The sequence below is a fragment of the Nerophis lumbriciformis genome, linkage group LG28 (assembly GCF_033978685.3).
Source record: "Nerophis lumbriciformis linkage group LG28, RoL_Nlum_v2.1, whole genome shotgun sequence".
NCBI classification, from domain to species: Eukaryota; Metazoa; Chordata; class Actinopteri; order Syngnathiformes; family Syngnathidae; genus Nerophis; species Nerophis lumbriciformis.
The window spans coordinates 11249765-11269281 of NC_084575.2; the positions used below are offsets into that span (position 1 = coordinate 11249765).

Sequence of the window (19517 nt, forward strand, 5' to 3'; positions counted from 1 at the left end):
TATGATTCAGTTTAAGAGACTGTTCAAACTACAAGTGTTCACAAAGTACACAGAACAATAATTATGATGAACATCTTGAACCCTTTTTTTTTTTAGATAAAGATTATTTATGTATTTAATATTTGTTTACTTACTATGGTATATGTTTTATTTAATATGTATTCACTGTTCTGTTACAGAGAACAAGGAAATGGGATAAAATTACTATGGTATGAAAAGGGGTAGGATTAGGGATGTCCGATAATGGCTTTTTGCCGATATCCGATATTCCGATATTGTCCCACTCTTTAATTACCGATACCGATATCAACAGATACCGATATCAACCGATATATGCAGTCGTGCAATTAACACATTATTATGCCTAATTTGGACAACCAGGTAGGGTGAAGATAAGATAGTTTTTAAAAAAATTAATAAAATAAGATAAATAAATTAAAAACATTTTCTTGAATAAAAAAGAAAGTAAAACAATATAAAAACAGTTACATAGAAACTAGTAATGAATGAAAATGAGTAAAATTAACTGTTAAAGATTTGTACTATTAGTGGACCAGCAGCACGCACAATCATGTGTGCTTACGGATTGTATCCCTTGCAGACTGTATTGATATATATTGATATATAATGTAGGAACCAGAATATTAATAACAGGAAGAAACAACCCTTTTGTGTGAATGAGTGTAAATGGGGGAGGGAGGTTTTTTGGGTTGGTGCACTAATTGTAAGTGTATCTTGTGTTTTTTATGTTGATTTAATTAAAAAAATAAAAAATAAAAACGATACCGATAATAAAAAAACCGATACCGATAGTTTCCGATATTACATTTTAACGCATTTATCGGCAGGCCGATATTATCGGACATCCCTAGGTAGGATTAAATAAGCTCAGCTTCTTCCTACTCCTTTTCGGACGTGCTGTAATGAAACAACTGGAAATATGTGATGCATTACATTGTATCGTATGCATGTTCCAAATAAACTGAAACTGAACTGAACTGAATGATGACTTCACACTACCACCATATTGAAAGAATATTAATAACAATATTGTTTGTTTTGTGTATTTGGAGGCTCCACGCCACTGCTGTTCTTTTTACAATGTAAAATAGTTGACTATTGTTATTATTTATGATCATATTATAAGCACAGTTTTGTTTTGTTGTATATACTTTGAGGTTATAGAACACTGCTGTTCTCTTGTATGTATATTTCAAGGCATTCAATTGATCACAACTGGACTGCTTGCTTTGCCTTGGAAGACGTTTCGCTGCTCATCCGAGTAGTCTAAGTCTATGTTAGATGAGCGGCGAAACGTCTTCCAAGACAAACCAAGCAGTCCAATTGCGATCGATTGAATGCCCTGAGATGAAATTGACCTGGATGAATGAGAACCTTCATACACATCTTTTGTGAATAGCTACCTCCTGGCAGCTGATATTGATGTTTAAATTCTGTTGTTGCTTACTTACTCTAAATGCTTGACACTTTTAAACACTTGTCAAAAAAGTAGTCAATTTAAAAGTTTATTATTTTCACCCTGGTAAGGAATAAGTGGAAATTCATAGGTATCGACTACCGAAATTCTGGTATCGTGATGATCCTAATGTCGACCAATATCCTTTACAGAGCAAAGACATTGGGGTGCAGATGCACGAGGAACTGGTCAAGGTCACCAATGAACTTTACACGGTGAGTCCAATTTAAAAACATTCTATTTTAAAGCAGATTGTCTGCTTCACCTTGCATGTGTTTTAGCTGCCAAGTGCTCATTCTGTTGTCAGACCACAAAACCTGTGAAACAGCTGGCTGGCCTGACACTGCGCACACGCACACACACACACACGTACACACACACGTTCTGCCTGATCAGCACTTTGGCTTCTAACTCCTCCCAAAGACATTCTCATTCATGCATTGTGAAATCCTCCCTGGGGTGAAGGGAGTGCGGCAGCGATTGTTCAGCTGCTGAGCGTGGGACACATCTGTTGGTTGGGATTCTCATGCTCTCATAGCGTGCACAGCACATGCACACTTGCAGAGCAGGTTAGTGTGGGAAACAGAACACAGCTGCGGCGTGGCTCGGATGGATGGTAAAGGCAACTTAAGGGTTCCAGGTTCTATGCCAGCTTCCGCCATTCTAGTCACGTCCATTGTGTCCTTGGGCAAGACACTTCACCCTTGCTCCTGATGGGTCGTGTTTAGGGCCTTGCATGGCAGCTCCTGCCATCAATGTGTGAATGTGTGAGTGTGAATGGGTGAATGTGGAAATAGTGTCAAAGCGCTTTGAGTACCTTGAAAGTAGAAAAGCGCTATATAAGTAGAATCCATTTATTATTTACAGGTAAAAGCCAGTAAATTGGAATATTTTGAAAAACTTGATTTATTTCAGTAATTGCATTCAAAAGGTGTAACTTGTACATTATATTTATTCATTGCACACAGACTGATGCATTCAAATGTTTATTTCATTTAATTTTGATGATTTGAAGTGGCAACAAATGAAAATCCAAAATTCCGTGTGTCACAAAATTAGAATATTACTTAAGGCTAATACAAAAAAGGGATTTTTAGAAATGTTGGCCAACTGAAAAGTATGAAAATGAAAAATATGAGCATGTACAATACTCAATACTTGGTTGGAGCTCCTTTTGCCTCAATTACTGCGTTAATGCGGCGTGGCATGGAGTCGATGAGTTTCTGGCACTGCTCAGGTGTTATGAGAGCCCAGGTTGCTCTGATAGTGGCCTTCAACTCTTCTGCGTTTTTGGGTCTGGCATTCTGCATCTTCCTTTTCACAATACCCCACAGATTTTCTATGGGGCTAAGGTCAGGGGAGTTGGCGGGCCAATTTAGAACAGAAATACCATGGTCCGTAAACCAGGCACGGGTAGATTTTGCGCTGTGTGCAGGCGCCAAGTCCTGTTGGAACTTGAAATCTCCATCTCCATAGAGCAGGTCAGCAGCAGGAAGCATGAAGTGCTCTAAAACTTGCTGGTAGACGGCTGCGTTGACCCTGGATCTCAGGAAACAGAGTGGACCGACACCAGCAGATGACATGGCACCCCAAACCATCACCCAACCATGCAAATTTTGCATTTCCTTTGGAAATCGAGGTCCCAGAGTCTGGAGGAAGACAGGAGAGGCACAGGATCCACGTTGCCTGAAGTCTAGTGTAAAGTTTCCACCATCAGTGATGGTTTGGGGTGCCATGTCATCTGCTGGTGTCGGTCCACTCTGTTTCCTGAGATCCAGGGTCAACGCAGCCGTCTACCAGCAAGTTTTAGAGCACTTCATGCTTCCTGCTGCTGACCTGCTCTATGGAGATGGAGATTTCAAGTTCCAACAGGACTTGGCGCCTGCACACAGCGCAAAATCTACCCGTGCCTGGTTTACGGACCATGGTATTTCTGTTCTAAATTGGCCCGCCAACTCCCCTGACCTTAGCCCCATAGAAAATCTGTGGGGTATTGTGAAAAGGAAGATGCAGAATGCCAGACCCAAAAACGCAGAAGAGTTGAAGGCCACTATCAGAGCAACCTGGGCTCTCATAACACCTGAGCAGTGCCAGAAACTCATCGACTCCATGCCACGCCGCATTAACGCAGTAATTGAGGCAAAAGGAGCTCCAACCAAGTATTGAGTATTGTACATGCTCATATTTTTCATTTTCATACTTTTCAGTTGGCCAACATTTCTAAAAATCCCTTTTTTGTATTAGCCTTAAGTAATATTCTAATTTTGTGACACACGGAATTTTGGATTTTCATTTGTTGCCACTTCAAATCATCAAAATTAAATGAAATAAACATTTGAATGCATCAGTCTGTGTGCAATGAATAAATATAATGTACAAGTTACACCTTTTGAATGCAATTACTGAAATAAATCAAGTTTTTCAAAATATTCTAATTTACTGGCTTTTACCTGTATGTCTCTTTGGATGAGGACCATCAAGTCAACTGCTGGAATTGAGGCAGTTTTACCTAAACTGAAAGAAATGTTTCATTCAGGGAGATGCTGACCTTCCAGTTGGTTGATAAGGTTTGATGTGTTGAGTTGAGTTGAGTTGAGTTGGAGTTTATTTCGAACATGCAAGCATACAACATGATACATCACAATTTCCAGTTTCTCTTTTCAACATGTTCGAAAAGGAGTAGGAAGAAGCTGAGCTTATTTAATCCTACCCCTTTTCTTTTACAAACCAGTTGCTAAAACTTTTGTTCACTTCCTGTTCTCAATTTATTCACAATATACTCCATAAGTAATCCCAATAAAAATAAATAAATAAATAATAATCGGTGAAGGAAGTTACATTTCATATGATGAGATAAGTAAGATTATTTTGAGAATGAAAGAATGGATGGATGAAATACATTCAGAATGTTTATCATGGTTCTTGTTCTTTGTACTTTGTAAACACTTTAAGTTTGAAGAGTTTCTTGAAGTGGATCATATTAGTACATTGTTTGATTGCTTTGCTTAATCCATTCCATAATTTAATTCCACATACTGATATACTGAAGGTCTTAAGTGTTGTACGTGCGTAACAAATGTTTTAAATTACATTTTTCTCTAAGATTATATTTCTCCTCTTTTTTTGAGAAGAATTGTTGTATATTTTTGGGTAGCAGGTTATAGTTTGCTTTGTGTATAATTTTAGCTGTTTTGCAAATTCACTATGTCGTGGAATTTCAGTATCTTTGATTCAATAAATAAAGGATTTGTATGTTCTCTACATCCAACATTATGTATTATTCTAACTGATCTTTTTAGTAACACCGTTAGTGAATGAAGTGTACTTTTGTAATTATTTCCCCATATTTCTACACAGTAACTCAGATATGATAACACTAGCGAGCAGTAGAGAATATGAAGTGATTTTTGGTCCAGAACATGTTTTGCTTTATTCATTATTGACGTGTTTCTTGCTACTTTATGTTGTATATTTTTTACATGAGATTTCCAGTTCAATTTATCATCAATCATTATACCTAGAAATTTGGTTTCATTTACTCTTTCAATTTCTATTCCGTCTATTTGTATTTGTGTTTGACTTTCTCTTCTACTGTTGCCAAATAGCATTATTTTAGTTTTGCTGAATGAACAAATTAAAACGATTGTCTGTTTTTGTCAAACAATCTTTTTAATTTGTTCATTTCTTCTGTTATTATTTTTATTACCTTCTGTGTGTTCTCTCCTGAACAAAACACTGTTGTATCATCCGCAAATAATACTAACTTTAAATCCTTTGTAACTTTACAAATGTCATTTATATAGAGATTGAACAATTTAGGTCCTAGTATTGATCCCTGAGGTACACCACAGGATATATTTAGAGTTGTAGATGTGTGTTCGCCTAGCTTCACGTATTGTTGCCTGTTCGTTAGATAACTTCTTATCCAGTTTAAGACTAACCCTCTGATGCCATATCGTTCTAGTTTTTTGATTCAAATATTGTGATTAATTGTGTCAATTGTGTTGGACTTTATGTCCTTTTTTTCTCCCCGTTGAATGTTTTCAAAACATTTGGTGCAAATAACACGTGAAATGTCTTCCTCTGAGACAGTGGAGAAGTCCCTCACGATTGACGCCATGTTTATTTACAGCGAGCTTAGGGGAAGTTTACAAATGGCTTAGAGCACGAGTAAGAGAAAAGCAATGCTTATTTTGTTCACTATAACCCACCTTCAGCACAGTACGGGTAATCTCGCGTCATTGCAGCGTTATCTGAGCTATTTTAATGTTATCAGTCTGACTTCATAATTTCTCATATCGGCCCGATAATTATTTTTGCACTAAGTGTTGTCAGCCATATATCCCGTCTTTTTACCACTTTCAGGACATAATGACATAAATACGCCTGTGCGTCACACGCACTCGTGCAATTAGCTTTGGTTGTTGTCATCTAATGATAGCAATTTGAATACCTAGTTTTAGCTGTTATCGGATGTATGTTATAGCATAACAACAACGTGACTACAAATTAGGGATGTCCGATAATATCAGACTGCCGACATTATCGGCCAATAAATGCTTTAAAATGTAATATCGGAAATTATCGGTATCGGTTTCAAAAAGTAAAATTTATGACTTTTTAAAACGCCGCTGTGTACGCGGACGTAGGAAGAAGTAGAGAGCGCCAATTAACCTTAAAGGCACTGCCTTTGCGTGCAGGCCCAGTCACACAATTTCAACGGCTTTTAACACACTCACAAGTGAATGCAAAGCATACTTGATCAACAGCCATACAGGTCAGACTGAGGGTGGCCGTATAAACAACTTTAACACTGTTACAAATAAGCGCCACACTGTATGCGCCACACTGTATGCGCCACACTGTGTTACTGTGCGGAGAACATCCGCACCGTAACACAACAGAACAAATACCCAGAACCCCTTGCAGCACTAACTCTTCCGGGACGCTACAATATGCACCCCCCGCTACCCCCTACCCCCGCCCCCACCTCAACCCAGCCCCCCCTAACCTCGCCCACCTCAACCTCCTAATGCTCTCTCAGGGAGAGCATTGTCCAAATTCCAAGCTGCTGTTTTGAGGCATGTTAAAAAAAAATGCACTTTGTGACTTCAATAATAAATATGGCAGTCCCATGTTGGCACTTTTTTCCATAACTAGAGTTGAAGTTGTTCTCTTATTTTTGGAAAACCTTGTTACATTGTTTAATGCATCCAGCGGGGCATCACAACAAAATTAGGCATAATAATGTGTTAATTCCACGACTGTATATATCGGTATCGGTTGATATCGGTAATTAAGAGTTGGACAATATCGGAATACAGGATATCGGCAAAAAAGCCATTATCGGACATCTCTACTACAAATTGTTGGTTGCTTCACTTGGACTCTTTTTGTGTATGTGCACAGACTACATGCGTGTATGTGTGTACATGTGTACACGTGTACGAGCTAGTCAATCAATCAATCAATCAAAGTTTATTTATATAGCCCTAAATCAGGAGTGTCTCAAAGGGCTGCACGACATCCTCGGCTCAGATCCCACATCACATTTAAACACGTAGTGTACGTGTGGTATGTATGGGTACGAGTGTACCCATGTACGTGTGTAGGAGTGTACGTGTGTACGCGTGAATGTCTATATGTGTGAATGTGTTTACGTGTGTATGTGTGTACGAGTGTACATATGTGTGTACATGAGAGATGTCTGATAATGGCTTTTTTGCCGATATCCGATATTCCGATATTGTCCAACTCTTAATTACGGATTCCGATATCAACCGATACCGATATATATACAGTGGTGGAACACATTATTATGCCTAATTTTATTGTGATGCCCCGCTGGATGCATTAAACAATGTAACAAGGTTTTCCAAAATAAATCAACTCAAGTTATGGAAAAAAGTGCCAACATGGCACTGCCATATTTATTATTGAAGTCACAAAGTGCATTATTTTTTTTAACATGCCTCAAAACAGTAGTTGGAATTTGGGACATGCTCTCCCTGAGAGAGCATGAGGAGGTTGAGGTGGACAGGGTTGAGGTGGGGGTTTAGGGGGTAGCGGGGGGTGTATATTGTAGCGTCCCGGAAGAGTTAGTGCTGCAAGGGATTCTGGGTATTTGTTCTGTTGTGTTTATGTTGTGTTACGGTGCGGATGTTCTCCCGAAATGTGTTTGTCATTCTTGTTTGGTGTGGGTTCACACTGTGGCACATATTAGTAACAGTGTTAAAGTTGTTTATACGGCCACCCTCAGTGTGACCTGTATGGCTGTTGACCAAGTATGCTTGCATTCACTTGTGTGTGTGATAAGCCGTAGATATTATATGATTGAGCCGACACGCAAATGCGGTGCCTTTAAGGCACGCCCCCAATATTGTTGTCTGGGTGGAAATTGGGAGAAATTCGGGAGAATGGTTGCCCCGGGAGATTTTCGGGAGGGGCACTGAAATTTGTGAGTCTCCCGGGAAAATCGGGAGGGTTGGCAAGTATGACTGGGAGACGCAACTGCTCTGTACTTCTCCCTACGTCCGTGTACCACTCCGTACAGCGGCGTTTTAAAAAGTCATAAATTGTACTCTTAGAAACCGATACCGATAATTTCCGATATTACATTTTAAAGCATTTATCGGCCGATAATATCGGACTGTCGATACATCTCTAGTGTACATGTGCAAAAGTGTACATGTGTACGAGTGCTCATGTATACATGGGTATGAGTGTACACGTGTATGTGTGTACAATTGTACGTGTGTATGAGTGTACATGTGAATGGGTGTAAGTGTGGACGAGTGTACAAGTGTACGTAGATATTTGTGTACGTGTGTACATGTGTATGACTGTACGTGTGTACGTAGGTACGAGTGTACGTCTGAATGTGTATATGTGTGATGTGTGTAAGAGTGTACATGTGAATGGGTGTAAGTGTGGACGAGTGAATGTGTCAATGAGTGTACATGTGAATGTGTTTATGTTTGTACGTGTGTACGAATGTACATGTGAATGGGTGTAAGTGTGGACGAGTGTACGTGGATATTTGTGTACAAGTGTAAATGTGTATGACTGTACGTGTGTACGTAGGTACTTGTGTACAAAGGTACGTGTGTACACGTGTATTTGTGTACGAATGTACCCGTGTACGGTGTACGAGTGTATAAGTCAGTGGTGAGTAATAAACATAAACGCCAAACAAACCTTCGGACCAACGAGCAATTTTTATTCAACATTATTAGTAATTAGGAAAAATATAAAAACATTTTTTTTAAATATGCTCTGTCAAAGCACCAGTGGTATCATAAGCTAGCTGGTGGTAGACCTATGTAAGCGTCAATATATACTTTGATGTTGCAGAAAAAAGACCATATATTTTTTTAACCGATTTCCGAACTCTAAATGGGTGAATTTTGGCGAATTAAACGCCTTTCTATTATTCGCCCTCGGAGCGATGACGTCACAACGTGACGTCACATCAGGAAGCTATCCGCCATTTTCTCAAACACATTACAAACACTGAGTCAAATCAGCTCTGTTATTTTCCGTTTTTTCGACTGTTTTCCGTACCTTGGAGACATCATGCCTCGTCGGTGTGTTGTCGGAGGGTGTAACAACACGAACAGGGACGGATTCAAGTTGCACCAGTGGCCCAAAGATGCGAAAGTGGCAAGAAATTGGACGTTTGTTCCGCACACTTTACCGACGAAAGCTATGCTACGACAGAGATGGCAAGAATGTGTGGATATCCTGCGACACTCAAAGCAGATGCATTTCCAACGATAAAGTCAAAGAAATCTGCCGCCAGACCCCCAGGAAAAGAGAGTGGATGAGGGTATGTCTACAGAATATATTAATTGATGAAAACTGGGCTGTCTGCACTCTCAAAGTGCATGTTGTTGCCAAATGTATTTCATATGCTGTAAACCTAGTTCATAGTTGTTAGTTTCCTTTAATGCCAAACAAACACATACCAATCGTTGGTTAGAAGGCGATCGCCGAATTCGTCCTCACTTTCTCCCGTGTCGCTGGCTGTCGTGTCGTTTTCGTCGGTTTCGCTTGCATACGGTTCAAACCGATATGGCTCAATAGCTTCAGTTTCTTCTTCAATTTCGTTTTCGCTACCTGCCTCCACACTACAACCATCCGTTTCAATACATTCGTAATCTGTTGAATCGCTTAAGCCGCTGAAATCCGAGTCTGAATCCGAGCTAATGTTGCTATAGCTTGCTGTTCTTTCAGCCATGTTTGTTTGTGTTGGCTTCACTATGTGACGTCACAGGAAAATGGACGGGTGTATATAACGATGATTAAAATCAGACACTTTGAAGCTTTTTTTAGGGATATTGCGTGATGGGTAAAATTTTGAAAAAAACTTCGAAAAATAAAATAAGCCACTGGGAACTGATTTTTAATGGTTTTAACCCTTCTGGAATTGTGATAATGTTCCCCTTTAATTCTTGTTATATATTTTTTGTTCTAAAAAATGTAACTTTGAGCAAAATGCAAGCAAACACTTTAAAACAGAAGTACCTTGGGTTTTGTATGTCCCACTTTTCCTATAATTTGGTAACAGCCAATAATCGCACGTAACAAACTAATCTGTTTGCTAGCGAAACAGAAAACAAAAGTTAAAAAAACACAACCTAAAATCATGAAGTAACTATAACCTATGTAGTTTACTACAGTATTATTTGAGTACTTTAATGCAATGTGTATTTGTGCCTTTCCACAAATGCATGTAATATTACAAAACTAAAAGTAAACTAAAACTGCAATGGGTGGTGTAGAGTCAGGGCAGACAAAGTATATAATATTACCCTGCAAAACAAGAGTGATATGTTATTGATGGTTCAAGTAGTATTCGGTGTCATGTAGCAGGGAGAGCTGCTTGCTGTCACGGTGGAAGCAACTCTCTCCTCCCTCATTTATCGATCTCACCGTCCTTTAGTGCACCGCTTACTTGCAGGCGAGGGTTGCTAGGAAACCCATGCTTGAGAACGATTGTCAAAGCAGAGTATTGGTTACAACTTAATGTCTTCAGATTTGCTGTTCAATGTTGGGAGTTTTACTATGAGATGAATGAATATTGGTATTTTTATGAAGTATTTTGCTGTTCGGCTTGTTCTTGGACTTACGATACAGTTAGGGCCTGATCTACTAAGATTACGAAATAAAAAGTATTTAATAGTTTGTACAAAGTATAAAATGGTGTGTACTATTAGTGGGTGTGTTGAGGGTGATTTACTAAGTTTGTGTGTACAAGTGGTGCAAATCACTATATATTATATCAGTGGTTCTCAACCTTTTTTCAGTGATGTACCCCCTGTGAACATTTTTTGTATTCAAGTACCCCCTAATCAGAGCAAAGCATTTTTTTAATGAAAAAAAGAGATAAAGAAGTAAAATACAGCACTATGTCATCAGTTTCTGATTTATTAAATTGTATAACAGTGCAAAATATTGCTCATTTGTTGTAGTCTATCTTGAACTATTTGGAAAAAAATATATAAAAATAACTAAAAACTTGTTGAAAAATAAACAAGTGATTCAATTATAAATAAAGATTTCTACACATAGAAGTAATCATCAACTTAAAGTGCCCTCTTTGGGGATTGTAATAGAGATCCATCTGGATTCATGAACTTAATTCTAAACATTTCTTCACAAAAAAAGAAATCTTTAACATCAATATTTAAGGAACATGTCCACAAAAAATCTAGCTGTCAACACTGAATATTGCATTGTTGCATTTCTTTTCACAGTTCTTTTTGACAGACATTTCAAAAAAAATCTCACGTACCCCTTGGCATACCTTCAAGTACCCCCAGGGGTACGCGTACCCCCATTTGAGAACCACTGTATTATAGTATATTAAAAAAGAATACGTCAAAAAGTCAAACAATTGTGGAACCAGATGAACACGAAGCAGGTAATACATAATAAATACAGGACCAAACTTAACAAAGATAATTTAATAAAGTATGATAAATTGAGTTGCAATGTATTCAACAATTGAACACATACACTTTTGAAAAGGTAATAATTGGATGTTTGGTTTTTGAACATACAACTAGTTAGCATTAGCATACAAACTGTAGATGCTAACATTTCCTCACATGTGTTTGGATAAAACATTATCGTTTTGTAAGTCAAACATATATTGTTAGCTACCCAAACAGTATTTTACCTTGTTTCTGCTTGTTTGCTGCTTTCTGGTAAGGTTGCATTATTGATGCATTGATATTATGAAATGTTAGCTACATTTCACGGTGCAAACATTTTATCACAATGTCTTTGTTTCAACTTTTAAATGATCACAAAACTTTTTTTCTCATCTTCTCTGGGTCTGTTGCTCTCTTTCCACCATCTTGTTGTTTTTCTTTCAACCACCTCTCTCTTTCGGCATTCCACTATAAAAATAATAATAAAACTGGCACACAATGTTGATTAAAAAGTCTTGTTTCTGAATCGAGAATTGTTTTGAGTCGAGAATCGATTCTGACTCGAATTATTACCCGCAAGATTGGAATCAAAGCGAATCATGTGGTGCCCAAAGATCTATAAACCTGAGCAGGGATTGCTACTTTTTGTTTTTTTCTTCTGGGTATTGAAAACTAACCAACAGGATGATAAAAGCACATTAAATACACCCAACTAAAAGACTGCCGTTCAAAAGGATGATTTAGTTACTTCCTGGCATCAGTCAACACTTCATTATTAGGGCTGTAAAGGTTAACGCCATAATAACGAGTTGACACAACAACACCAGTTTTTCCTTGTGTGAACCTCAATCCATATGTTAGCGATGGAAAAGAAGCGACATTCCAACTGACGGAATGTCAGGAAGAAATAGAGAGCAGAAATGGAGAAGAAAAATATTTAAAAGTTTAGCTTGGAAGACTGAGTTGTCTGTGCATGTGTCTCTGGGTGTGTCCATTTTGTGTTGAGTTGTTAAAAAAGGATAGTATTTAATAAACACACATTTGCATGAATCAAGCAAATTGTTCAGCCTTATGTTGGGTTTACATTTTGATACACTTATTAAAGTTAAAAACTTGTATTTACGATTAGTTCCGATTAATTATTTGTTAACTATGGACCAATGTGATTTATCACTTTAAATTTTCAATCATTTGACAGCCCTAATTATTATCAATGAAAAACAAACATAGCACTAAAATGTATGTCAAACTGGACTATGTAAGTATACTCACAATAGAGTATAATCACTCGTCTTGAGAACAGTGTGGGCATTAAGGGCGCCGCCCTCAACTGGTTCCGGTCGTACCTAACCGACAGGAGTTTTTGTGTAAAAGTAGACAGTTTTATGTCATCCACAGCTCCTTTACCACATGGGGTCCCCCAGGGCTCAATCCTTGCCCCAATTTTATTTGCGCTTTACCTTCTCCCCCTTGGTTCTATTTTTAGGAAGTACAGTATTGCATTTCATTTTTACGCCGATGATTGCCAGATTTATTTTCCCATGGCACAAAATAACACGGTTCAACGTCTTATTGACTGCCTGCACGACATCAAAGTCTGGCTTTCAGCTAACTTCCTGAGCCTAAATGAAGATAAAACAGAAGTTATGTTGTTCGGTCCAAGTCGCTCTCCCTCCCCCAACGTTGACCTCGGCACTCTGACCCCGTATCTCAGCGACTGTGTCACAAACCTGGGGGTAAAGTTTGACTCAGATTTTAAATTCGAAAAACAAATCAGCAGCGTCGTTCAAAAAAGCTTTTATCAATTACGCCAAATAGCGAAAGTGAAACCGCTTCTATCAAGACATGATCTTGAGAAATTAATCCACGCCTTTATCTCGACTCGTCTTGACTACTGTAATGCCCTGTATGTAGGCATTAGCCAGGCCTCCGTCGCCCGCCTGCAGCTCGTGCAGAACTCTGCTGCTCGTCTGCTAACACAGACCCGCAGACGTGAGCACATCACCCCTATTTTAGCGTCCCTTCACTGGCTCCCTGTGCGTTATTGAATCAATTTTAAACTCCTTTTATTTGTTTTTAAATGTCTAAACAACCTCGCGCCAACCTATCTCTCCGACCTCCTTCAGCCTTACTGCCCCACCCGATCCTTAAGATCAGCCGATCAGCTGCTGTTGACGGTCCCTGACACAAGGCTGAAGCTTAGAGGTGACAGAGCTTTCGCCGTTGCTGCTCCCAAGCTCTGGAACGACCTACCCCTGAGTGTTAGACAAGCCTCTTCTCTTCCTGTTTTTAAATCTCTCTTAAAAACATACTTTTATTCCATGGCTTTTAACACTGAGTGATATCCATCCTGCAATGGCGCCCCATAATACACATGCTGTTAACCTGTTTTTATGTTTTTATGTTTTTATTTATTCTATTTTAATTATTTATTTTTTATCGTGTTCTGTTTGTGTTGTGTTGTGTTTGCTCGGTACTCGTTTTATCTTTTAACCTGTTCATTGTACAGCACTTTGGCTACCCCTGTGGTAAATTTTAAATGTGCTTTATAAACAAAGTTGATTTGATTTGATTTGATTTAGAGCAGCAACCATTACTATCACTAAGGGGAAAAAAAAGTATTTTAAAAGTTTTCATCTTTTTTTAATTCCACAGGCAAATTAATTGTTCCATGCATAATTAAACTATATATTTTTTATATTTTCTATATACCAGGCTGGCCCCTGCGTCAGCACCAGCTCCCAGCCTAAGTGCTGGTGTGGGTGGTGGTGGTCTGGCTGGGGGCTACGGCTGGGAAAAACGAAAGACAGGTGGTATTGGTCTGGCAGGGGGTAGCCTGGCTGGGTGAAGCTGTGCCACCATACCAGCACAACTACCAGTACTATCCCCCCCCCCCCTCCGAAAGCGGATGCCAGACGCTTCCTGTCGACTGAGGAACAGTCACTGAGGGTGGGAGGAGGGCGCGTCCAGGCGGCGGCTAAATTCCTCTAACCCTACCGAACTGCTAAAAAGTCCATGATATTGGTGAGGTGGGCTAGAAAAATTATCCAGGGCGGAGGGAAAAGAAAAAGACAGAGTGAGTGGAGCAACAACAACAACAAAAAAAAAGTCATTGAGAGCGGGGCTAAAGTCACTGGGGAGCGCCTGCATTAGGTGTATCGTACGCCACTTCACAGCTAAAGCACAATGCCATGCAGGTGCACGCAGCGTAGCCGAGTCATATAATTTTTAATGACTCACATGACACATAACTCACATGACAGTTATTATGAGTTTATTGTATTTGTAATATTTCCTGTCCAACGCTTTTATTTTTCGTTCCACTTCCTGTTTGCCTCCATTCCACTTGTCTGAGCGCTGGATCCCTCACCTGTCCTTGATTGGCAATCAGGATGCTTCTTATGCCAGCCTTGTCCTTTGATTAATTTGCTTTGCTTGCTTTGTCCTTTATACATGTTTCTTCTTTGTGCACCTCCCAGCAGCACATCCTTGTTTTTTGTGTTTCCTGCATTTTTCATAATAAAAATGACTTATTTTCTGCACTTGCCTGAAGTCTTCGTTCATAATAGAGATTATGGCCCTTGTGGGCGGTGCGGTGGGCCGGGCTCTGGGGTTCCTGTCGCTGGCCGGCTTGGCTGCGTGGGGGCGGTGGTCCCTGGTTCCCTGGGCACCACGCCTACTGTTTGTGGGTTGGGCTCTCGGGGGGGCTAGGGTCGTGCTCTGGCTCCCACGCACTCTGGGAGTCGAATATATTGTACATACAAATTTACATATGCTCACATCCATACATACATACATACATACATAGGTACCTACGCTCCCACATACAGTACATATTTACATACTTAAAGTTCGTACACCCACACGCACATTCAATATACAAACATACACATACACATACTGTACATATACACTCACTGTACAAACACATATACACATTCTGTACATATACATTCACTGTACAAAAACATATAAACATTCTGTACATATACAAGTACATATGCATACTTACACTCATGCACATAATCACGTTTCATCAAACATATATTAACGTTGTTGCCCTAGGGTAAACTGGGTATAACACATGGTACACGGACAAAGCTTAATCTATTGGTACTATAACAATCTACAAGGTTAATGTAGGTTGCTTCTCTTTCTCCCCCTCCATTTTTCTGCATTCTTTCGTATCTCAAGTTATCATTACGTATATGTATTGTTGCATTTGAACAACTGTATTGTTGATAATAAAGGTAAAGTATTGGTATTGTTCATTATCAATAGCGCTATTTCTATTGGTATTTGAATTGCTCCATTTGTAGTGTAATAATGCTCATTGTCATTTTTGTATTATTTTTTATTTTTGCTAACTGCTTATTTGCTATTACTTTTACCATCATATCTGTACATGTCGTATTTGCTGATGTTGCTCTATTGTTGTTGTTGTTGTTGTTGTTGTTTGCTGTTGTTGTTATTGTCTCGCTGTCTAATCCCCCGCTTGTCCCCACAATTTCCCCCTCTGTCATTAAAAAAAATAAAAATAAAAATAAAAATAAATTAAAAAATAATAGAGATTAGGGTTGTACGGTATTAGTATAGTACCGCGATACTAATTAATCATATTCGGTACTATTCCAACTCTGAAAAGCACATAAAAACTCAGGAAATACGTCCCTGGACACATTAAGACTGTGAATATGACGGGGTATCGACTTGGTATCGGATTGATACCCACATTTGTGGTATTCATCCAAAACTAATGTAAAGTATCAAACAACAGAAGAATAAGTGATTATTACCGTATTTTTCGGATTATAAATCGCTCCGGAATATACGTCGCACCGGCCGAAAATGCATAATAAAGAAGGAAAAAAACATATAAAGTCGCACTCGAGTGTAAGTCACATTTTTGGGGGAAATGTATTTGATAAAAGCCAACACCAAGAGTAGACATTTGAAAGGCAATTTAAAATAAATAAAGAATAGTGAACAACAGGCTGAATAAGTGTACGTTATATGACGCATAAATAACCAACTAAGAACGTGCCTGGTATGTTAACGTAACATATTATGGTAAGAGTCATTCAAATAACTATAACATATAGAACATGCTATACGTTTACCAAACAATCTGTCACTCCTAATCGCTAAATCCGATGAAATATTCTTCCTCGTTGTCACTTCTAAACAACTCTGCCAACTCCAAAGGTATGCGCCGCTTCCTCATATTTCACTACGTCCAGCTTGTAATCTGCAGTATATGATTTCCTTTTCGGTACCATTTTTGTTCAGCCCTTCTCAGTTTTTATAAGTTACTGCCAATGTTGATGTGATCCATTGTTATAGCTACAGACGTAGTAGCAGGTAGCATCCCATGACCCACAATGCACTTCTGCCATGACGCATAATGCACTTCTGCCATGACCCGCCTCCGCCGAATTTTTATTGGTTGACGTGTGTGTGTGATGATTGCTGACATTCGCCTCGTCTCTTACGTGAATGAGCTAAATAATATTATTTGATATTTTACGGTAATGTGTTAATAATTTCACACATAAATCGCTCCGGAGTATAAATCGCACCAAACTATGAAAAAAACTGCAACTTATAATCCGAAAAATACGGTACATTTTAACAGAAGTATAGATAGAACATGTTAAAAGAGAAAGTAAGCAGATATTAACAGTAAATGAACAAGTCGATTAATAATTAATTTTCTACCACTTGTCCTTAATAATTTTGACAAAATAATAGAATGATAAATGACACAATATGTTACTGCATATGTCAGCAGACTAAATCAGGAGCCTTTGTTTGCTTACTTACTACTAAAAGACAAGTTGTCTTGTATGTTCACTATTTTATTTAAGGACACACTTGCAATAAAAAACATATGATTAATGTACCATAGGATTTTTTGTTAAAACAAAGCCAATAATGCCATTATTTTGTGGTCTCCTTTTATTTAGAAAAGTATCGAAAAGTACCGAAAAGTATCGAAATACATTTTGGTACCGGTACCAAAATATCGGTATCGGGACAACACTAATAGAAATAAAATGTAACTTCAGAGCTATTGAGGGATACAAGTTTAGTTGGTTCTGTGATGCAGTTTGTACAAAAAATGTGTATTTGTAAATGTGTATTTTGAAACAGCGTCGTTGATTGAAATTAATTGGTTTACTCGTGTGTGTTTGTGGTGACAGGTGATGAAGACATACCACATGTACCACACAGAGAGCATCAGTGCCGAGAGCAAGCTGAAGGAGGCGGAGAAGCAGGAGGAGAAGCACATGGGAAAGGCTTCCGACATTAGCACTGCCTTGCTTCGTCACGGTCATGACGAGCGCCCGCAGCGACGCAGCTCTGTGAAGAAGATGGAGAAGATGAAAGAAAAGGTACGTCTTGTCCTTGACTAACCGTATCTCACGTTTCACGCAACATTTCATGACATCGGACGCTGTATCGGTCCGTTGTGGTGAAGAAGGAGCTAAGCCGGAAGGCAAAGCTCTCAATTTACCGGTCGATCTACGTTCCCATCCTCACCTATGGTCATGAGCTTTGGGTTATGACCGAAAGGACAAGATCACGGGTACAAGCGGCCGAAATGAGTTTCCTCCGCCGGGTGGCGGTGCTCTCCCTTAGAGATAGGGTGAGAAGCTCTGTCATCCGGGGGGAGCTTAAAGTAAAGCCGCTGCTCCTCCACATCGAGAGGAGCCAGATGAGGTGGTTCGGGCATCTGGTCAGGATGCCACCCGAACGCCTCCCTAGGGAGGTGTTTAGGGCACGTCCGACCGGTAGGAGGCCGCGGGGAAGAACCAGGACACGTTGGGAAGACTATGTCTCCCGGCTGGCCTGGGAACGCCTCGGGGTCCCCCGGGAGGAGCTGGATGAAGTGGCTGGGGAGAGGGAAGTCTGGGCTTCCCTGCTTAGACTGCTGCCCCCGCGACCCGACCTCGGATAAGCGGAAGAAGATGGATGGATGGATGGATGGATGGATGTATCAACCTATAAAAATTACGTTTGCATACACTTTACACTGCTGTACTACTCAAAAGCAGAGGTCCCAGTTGACAAGTTGCCACCTCATCGCAGGGCTATTTTAAAATATATGTAAAAATACAATATAAATAATGAATGGAATAAATAAAAACAAACATAAAATAGCGAGAATAATAGTTGTAAGAGTAGCTGTAAAATGTGTGATATGATGTCCGATACAAGCAGTCCTGTAGCGTGTTTACTTGTACAAAGCTGGTCAGCCAGTTAACATCCAAATGTACTTCATTAAGCACACAGGGTTGGTCTTTTCTTCTATTTTAGTCAAGTCATTTACTGTACAAAGGTAAACATGGTAGTCTATAGGCTCTTAAGAGCTAGCAGCTACACAACAGCTAAGCACACAATAGCATCCAAGCTCGACATACAGTATGCAATAGTCATTGAACATAGCAGTCTAAAACATCACATTTGTTTATGTAAACAAGCATCAAATATTATAGTTGCATATTACTTACTTAGTCTCCAAAGCAGAAGCGTATTAGAAAGTATCCAGTAACAAGCGTATCCGCATCCTTCAGCTTACTGCGTCATGAGCTTCACTTCATTAATCATAGTGACCATTGGTGTCGCCAAAAAAAAACAATTACCACTCTACTTCAAAAGCGTAAATCTGTCCTAAGGTTTGTAGTTTTCATACCTACCAATTTCTTTTTCAACATTCCACACTTCAAAATAACAAATGTATGTAAGACTTTTACTGATATCGTATTGTACAGCATCATGCAATATTTAAATCTCCAATATCAGTATAGTATTGGAAGTGAAAAAGTTGTACACAAAAACAAGGTACCTTAGAGGGAAACTGCACTTTTTTGGAATTGTACCTATCGTTCAAATCATTGGGAAAGACATCATTTTTTTTTATGCATTCTAACTTGTAAATATCAATCCAATAGATACTCATTGAAAAACCGCCAACAATATTAACCAAGTATGTGTGATTCAGACTATTTATAGCGGCACTGTGATCACAAGCTTGTATACCGGTACAATTTTGACATGATCGACTGGCGAGGTGTTTCCTCGCTTCCTTGCTCCCTGGA

At 39.1% G+C, this 19517-nt stretch overlaps 1 protein-coding gene across 4 annotated transcripts in view; it reads left to right on the plus strand.

The window, feature by feature from the left end:
* The window catches only part of LOC133570846 (SLIT-ROBO Rho GTPase-activating protein 3-like), a 131604-nt gene that overhangs the window by 73811 nt on the left and 38276 nt on the right, over positions 1–19517 (plus strand). For all 4 annotated transcript variants that reach the window (XM_061923590.1, XM_061923592.1, XM_061923591.1 and 1 more), the window contains exons 4-5: positions 1630–1692; positions 17619–17810. In XM_061923590.1, the coding sequence (XP_061779574.1) occupies positions 1630–1692; positions 17619–17810 (255 nt within the window). The remainder of the gene's footprint in view (positions 1–1629; positions 1693–17618; positions 17811–19517) is intronic.